Source organism: Triticum aestivum, chromosome 5B (assembly GCF_018294505.1).
Source record: "Triticum aestivum cultivar Chinese Spring chromosome 5B, IWGSC CS RefSeq v2.1, whole genome shotgun sequence".
NCBI lineage: Eukaryota > Viridiplantae > Streptophyta > Magnoliopsida > Poales > Poaceae > Triticum > Triticum aestivum.
The window spans coordinates 115,810,924-115,817,962 of record NC_057807.1 but is presented as its reverse complement, the minus strand read 5'-3'; the positions used below and the strand labels follow the sequence as shown (position 1 = coordinate 115,817,962).

The 7,039-nt window shown below is 47.0% G+C and overlaps 1 protein-coding gene across 1 annotated transcript; it reads right to left on the bottom strand.

The window, feature by feature from the left end:
* Window positions 1-4,277: 4,277 nt before the first annotated feature.
* Window positions 4,278-6,028, bottom strand: LOC123110702 (60S ribosomal protein L8). The gene is made up of 2 exons (XM_044531292.1): window positions 5,480-6,028; window positions 4,278-4,799 (listed from the first exon to the last, which is right to left on the bottom strand). Exons 1-2 carry the CDS (start codon window positions 5,917-5,919, stop codon window positions 4,454-4,456), a joined length of 786 nt encoding a protein of 261 aa, XP_044387227.1. The 5' UTR covers window positions 5,920-6,028; the 3' UTR covers window positions 4,278-4,453.
* Window positions 6,029-7,039: the final 1,011 nt, after the last annotated feature.

The window sequence follows — 7,039 nt, the reverse complement described above, 5'->3', positions numbered from 1 at the left end:
GTTTGGTTGGGCTCTCATCAGGCGGTTGCGCGTGCAGGTCAACTCGTTCGTTGCAAGTGATAAGAGTTATCGGCGGAGGAAACGCCCGAGAATTTCGGAGCCGGATCATCTAAATTAGAAGTGAAGTTACGATGCTACAGTGCTCATCTAGTGTAAAATGAAAAAGAAATGTTAGAAATTATTAGTAGGTTATTTACTTTTGGTAATTACTGTAGATATAAAAAATTCAAAATTAATTTTATCTCACCATCAACTTGTTTGTATGTAATTACTATGAATGTACATACTAGATTCGTAATTTAAAAATTAATTTAAGTTATTTTAGTCTTAATTGTATGGACTAACAGAAAAAAAGTTAGGGTACTATAACTTCTCTAGATCTGGTTTCGAGAATTTCAGGGATCGCAGTGGCAAACAAGCAGCAGTCAAGCGAAAGGAACATACGGGATTAAGAATTAGAAGAGGGCCGATTACCGAGTACTACTACAAGAGTACTACTTAGATCATCTCTAGCCGTTGGCCCCCACATGAGGCTTGAAAATCGTCGCTTGGGGACGAGCTGGCGCAAAAATCGGGGGGCGATTGGGTTTCCGGCCGCCGCCCCCCTAGGCGTCGATATCAGCTCATTTTTTTCGCAAAGCGCTCGCTTTTTGGCCCAATTTCGGTAAAAAATCAGCTTGATATCGGCGCAAATCGGCCTGTATTCGCCGTGGTTCGGCGCAAATTCAACACAAGTAATTTTTTTATCACATAGTTCATCACCGAAAATCAATAGAAATCAAAAGGTTCAACAACAAATAATTCAATACAAATTATATAGTTCAACAAATAAAAACTCACATTTCATCACACATCGAACTAGGCATTGCCCTTGAGCCTCCATAGGTTCTCCACCGGATCCTGCTGCAATTGTTGATGCACCTGTGGGTCTCGGATCTCCTGACGCATATTGAGGAAGGCAGCCTAGGTTGCCGGTAGTTGGTGATCAACTTGCACATCGGCATCGGCTTCCTCCTCCAGCAACGCCGCGAGCGCCTCCTCGTCGTCTGACTCCACCGCCGAGCGGGTAAACCGCCGAACACCTGGCGGGCGTGGTGGGCGCACAGCCGCCGGTATACGGCCCTGCGTGGCCGGAGCGCCGGAAAACTCGCCCTGAAGGTGGTGGAGAGGTTGTCGCGGCGAAACCTTCTCTTTTTTCTGGCGGGGAAAGGCCTATCTAGCGGTGCTGGGCGGCGGGCGGCGCCGGGATCGGCAGGGTGGTGGCCGAGCGCTCGGGGGTGGGGGGCAAATTTGGACGATTGCTTTGACTTTTCGCCTGACAGTGTGGCCCAAGCGTGCTTTTCCCTTCCGCCGGAGTCCCCGAGCGCCCCCCCCCCCCCCAGCGCACTGGGTTCGGCCTGGGATCGCCGGGCCCAAAAACGGGCCGAGCCGACGGATTTCGGCATCTTGGGGATGCGACTGGGGTTTTTTTTGGCGCTGGCGCGAAAAAAGTCGCCCTGGGGGGCCTGTTGGGAGCGCGGCTGGAGATGCTCTTAGGTATGAATGGATAGATAGATAAAACAAAAGAAATGATACAACAAAGAAAACATATTTTTAGTAAAGTTTTCGTTATAAAAGGATAGCCCGGGGTCATAGGTTCACTGGTGACATCTTTCCAAGCATACAAGTGTAGTGTGGTGAAAAAATTGCAATATTTATATTTGTGACTATGATCATTAACAATATAATCTCATATATGCATTACGTTCGTGATATATAGGTCGTTATCTAACTGCATCTACAACTTACTCCACCCCAAGACGGGAAAATATCTGGTGCGCCGGAGCTTGGGTTGCTACCGGTGCACCGAAGTTGCATTGTGTTTTTAAAATGTTCAAAAAAATCTAAAAAAAGAATTAGCACACTCACACAACATTATTGTAGGTTGTCACAAAATTTGAAATCAAAATTCGAAACATAACTCGGAAAACAAAAATGACAAATTCGACACTGAATAGTACATAACATAACTTGAGGTTTAGATTTGGCCCATTAACACACTGATGTCAAACTTGTCATTTTTTATCTCAAAAACCATTTCGATTTTTTACACGAAAATTTGTGACATCATACATTGATGTTGCGTTAACGTGCTAGATTTTTTTTCCAGATTTTTTAAAATATTCTATGACATCTGGTGCACCGGTAGCACCACAAGCGCGGGTGCACCGGATACATTCCCACCCCAAGACTGCTATCTAGTATGCATTCTGAAGTATTAAGTTCATAACAAGCAGAGCGTTGCAATAAGTAAGATGATATAATGTACTATTCAGTGTTGGGCTGTACACCGGCGGGTTTGCGCCCACCTCGCCCGCAAGGTGTTCGGTGATTTGTCTGCCCAACGATGGACTCGGACGACGAGGAGGTGCTCGCGGCGTTGCTAGAGGAGGAAGCCGATGCCGACGTCCAGGAGTAGGAGCATCTCATGGTGCTTGCCGCCCTCGCCGGCCTGCTCGCGAGCAGTGAAAAGCCGTGGCGAGGTGGCTCGGCGCCGGGGCGGGTGAAAGAAAAGAACCGACATCGTCTGGAAGGCTACTGCATGCTCTATTCTGACTACTTCGCCGACGCTCCATTGCACGGCGAGAAAACATTTCGGCGTCGTTATCGGATGAGCCGAAAGCTTTTCCTCGGGATTGTGAATTCCATCCGGGAGTTCGACAACTACTTCAATTGCAAGAAGGATTGCACCGGCAAACTTGGATTCACCTCAATTCAGAAGTGCACGACAGCTATGAAGATGCTTGCATACGGAGCTCCCGGTGATTCACTCGACGACTATGGGCGCATGGCCGAGTCCACCACCATTGAGTGTTTTTACAAGTTCTGCAGGGCAGTGGTGCCTGTGTTTGGACCGCAATACTTGCGAACACCCAATGCGGAAGACACTGCTCGAATCCTAGCACAGAATGCAGCAAGAGGATTTCCTGGGATGCTTGGAAGCATCGACTGCATGCATTGGAAATGAAAGAATTGTCCATTTGCTTGGCAGGGGTTGTACAAAGGCGCCAAAGGCGGTTGCAGTGTGGTACTTGAGGCAGTGGCCACACAAGACCTCTGGATTTGGCACTCTTTTTTTGGGATGCTAGGAACTCACAATGACATCAACGTCCTGCAGTGCTCCCATGTCTTTGCCAAGCTTGTTGAAGGTCATTCTCCTCCGATGAACTTCGAGGTCAATGGGCGGCACTACAACAAGGGGTACTACCTAGCTGATGGCATCTATCCGAGATGGTCAACATTTGTGAAGACTATCTCAAACCTTGTGCCAGGAGGCAAGACTGCCTTCCTTGCGAAGGTTCAGGAGGCTTGCAGGAAGGATGTCGAGCGGGCATTTGATGTGCTCCAATCGATTTGTTGTTGTCCGGTACCCTGCTCAGACCTGGTTGAAAGATCAAATATGGGAGATCATGACTTGTTGTGTCATCTTGCACAACATGATCATTGAGAGCGAGCAGAAAGAACCAGTGTTTGACACAGAACCATATTACAGGCAGGATCCTCTTGCCCAAGTTGATCACCAGCTACCGGCAACCTGGACTGCCTACCTTAATATGCGTCAGGAGATCTGAGACCCATAGATGCATCAAGAACTGCAACACGATGTGGGGAAGCACCTATGAAGGCTCAAGGGCGACGCCGGGGACGACGTGTAATGAAATATAAGTTTTTATTTGTTAAATTATATAATTTGTATTGAACTATTTGTTATTGAACTATTTGATTTTTATTGATTTTCTGTGATGAACTATGAAGGCAAAAACACGCCGAACTATATGATGAACTATTTAATTTTCTATTTGTTGAATTATTCATGAAGAATTGACGCCGATATCGTTTTCCCTGGAGGCAACGGCTGGGTGGCCAACCGGCCCCAGAGACAATTTTGCCTCCTCGACCCCAGGCGGGCCAACGGCTGGAGATGCTCTAAGTACCTAGAGGCAGTTAGCGTTCGCCGGTGGGCAGCCATTTTACCTCACCACGTCCTCCGAACAAATTTACATTTAGCTCAGCTTGTTGGACGGGTGATTTTGGACAAGTGATGTAAAAAGCAGGTATTTATATATAAACTCTAAGGTTAAAATTCCAAAGAAACATCAGATAGAAGCAAACATACTGCTGCTATACGTTTGATTCAACCAAACAAGTTTATAGATCCACCAATAGAGCTAAACTAAAACAGAAACAATAAACAAAAATAAGCACCAGGGGCTAACTCAAGTAACTGGACAACCAAATATCCAAGCATAATCTTCTTTATGTGGACCGAAGAATCCAGACCACGACAGCGAAAACTGATAACAAACATCACCAGGTTACCAAAGTACCGAGCAAAAACGACATCCATACTGCAATACATGTCCTTGACAGGTAATCTAGAGGCAGCAACCATAGATAAACAGCAATGATAGCTCTAAGTGGCCTTGTCGGCCTTGGCAGCAGAGGCGGCAGCCTGGCCTCTGAGACGACCAGTCCTCCTAGCAGCGATGAGACCAACCTTCTGGCCAGGTGGTGCATCACGGCGGACAGTGGAAGCGTGACCAATATGCTGGTGGTTACCTCCTCCGTGGGGATGCTCCACAGGGTTCATGGCCACACCACGCACCTTAGGCCACGAGTTCCTCTTCACACGGTACTTGTGGTAGGCGTTACCAGCCTTGAGCATTGGCTTCTCAGTCCTGCCACCACCAGCAACCTGACCAATCATGGCACGGCAGCTGCTTGGGACAATCTTCTTGGCACCAGAGGGGAGCTTGATCCTACATAAACAGAAAATGAGTAACTGTGTACAGATATTTGTACAGCTGAAGAATTCATCAAAAGCATGAGGCCATCGGGCAAAATAACCGAAGATACACATATGATCTTGTACTGACAAGAACTGATAGTAAGAAATGGTCCACATCTAAGTAAACGCTAGTGATCATAATTCTTAAAGCACAGTAGGCCAATCTGAAGACAGAAGCAGGATAATACAGTTAGAGATCGCATGTCTCTGGTTTAATGTTTACAGAATTACAAGATGCATGTCCAGTTCAAGATAACAGAAGAGAAAGCATGTCATGCCAAGTTCAAAGTTAACAGAAGAAAGCATATCGTGTACAGTTCTAGGATAACAGAAGAGCAAGCATATCGTAACAGTTGTAGATTATAAGATGAACAGGAGACATTTCAAGGCTCAAAGACAGAATGAGTTCCTACGAATTTGTCTTTGATAGATTAACAAACATATGACGCTTCTAATCAATTAAAGAGTATCTAAATCACACATATCAGAAGCAGTGAACGAACATATATTCAGATCGAACTATGAGCATTTAATCATTTCCTACCGCGAATCACATACATCAAATCTAATGACAGTTACTAGCAGGAGAACGTCAGATCTAACCATAGTCATGTACTTTAGAGAGAGGGTTGAGAGGAAAGGGAACAGTACCTTGAGGTGCCGTTGTCGGGGTTGTGGCTGATGACGATGGCGTAGTCACCGGATGCCCTGGCGAAGACACCGCGGTCGCCGACGTGGTGCTCGACGTTGCAGATGACGCCTCCCTCAGGAACGGAGCGGAGCGGGAGGACGTTGCCGACGGAGAGGGTGGCGCGGCGTCCGCAGTAGACGAACTGGCCGGTGTACATACCCTCGGCGGCGACGAAGAGCTCCTTCTGGTGCTTGTACCTGAACGGGTGGCGGAAGGTCACCTTGGCCAGCGGCGCACCACGCCCCGGGTCGTGGATGACATCGGTGACGACGCCCTTGAGGTACCCGTTGCGCTCGCCGAAGTCGAGCGACCTGAACCGGGCGGGGCCCTTGCGGTGGTGGGTGTGGGACTTGAAGACGGAGCCCGCACCCTTACGCTGAGCGCGGATCACGCGACCCATCTCGGCGGCGGCAGCGGCGCAGTGGCGGCGGCGGCGGTGAGGGGAATGGGTGGGCAGCTGGGCTAGGGTTCGACGAGGAGGAAGAGGGAGCAATATATAGGGTGCGGCACGGGCTTTGTGGTTTGATTACCCTATAGGGTGGACGGTCGGGATGGGGGATGGGGGCGCGTCTGGGCCGTTGGATTCGTTTGGTCACGCAGTAGGACCGCAACGTCAGTGAAATAGCGTCGCCGGGCCGTGCTGTGACGGACTAACTGGGCTGTCATGGGCCAGCTTGTTAGTGTTGTGGGAATGAGAAATGAGCTGGTAACAGGCCGAATATCATTCTGGCTCCGCCCGTTCGAAGTGATCAAACCCCGAAGACGGTTGTGGTGTTGGGAGCGGTGAGCGAGCAGGAGCGCGCCTTTTTTTGTGCCACGGGACGAGAAGTATTTGGACGGGAAGTATTTGCACCCGAGGTCAAATGCTTATGATGAACAGTGAAATCAAAAAATATAGTTAAAAGGATTAAAAATTCTGATATTTTTTGTGATATCCTTTGACAAATGTCTATGTGCGTACAAAAATTTATCATGAATGAAAATTTCTGGAAGTCGTGAAAAAAATATAAAGTTGATACTCCAAAAATGCTATTTTTGGAATCATTTTGGAGTACTGATTTTGTTTTATTTTTTGCCATGACTTCCACAAATGTCATTTCGTGGCAAAAAAAATTCAAGCATAGAAATTTTTTGTCAAAGGTTACCACACAAAATAATCAGATTTTTTTTTTATTTTCATTCGATTTCATTGTTCATCCGAGGTCCGAGCTCATTTGAACTCAGGAGTAGAAGAACATTTTCATTTTCTTTCTTTATATAAACGCCATCCCATATACTATTAATTTATGATAATGTTCTTAAAATCATTCTTCACAGCACATGTCACCCAAGGCAAAGAAGTGGTATAGGCAAAGGAACCAATGAATTTCTCTAAGAACCCGTAAAAGATCTGTGTGTCTAATAATATAGTAGAAACAGTTCTGTTACAAGAGTATTGGACAAAGCGGCACTCAACCACACACCATTTGTTCATTGCACTGTATATATCGCTACCTACCCGTTTCCGATCATGACATTTT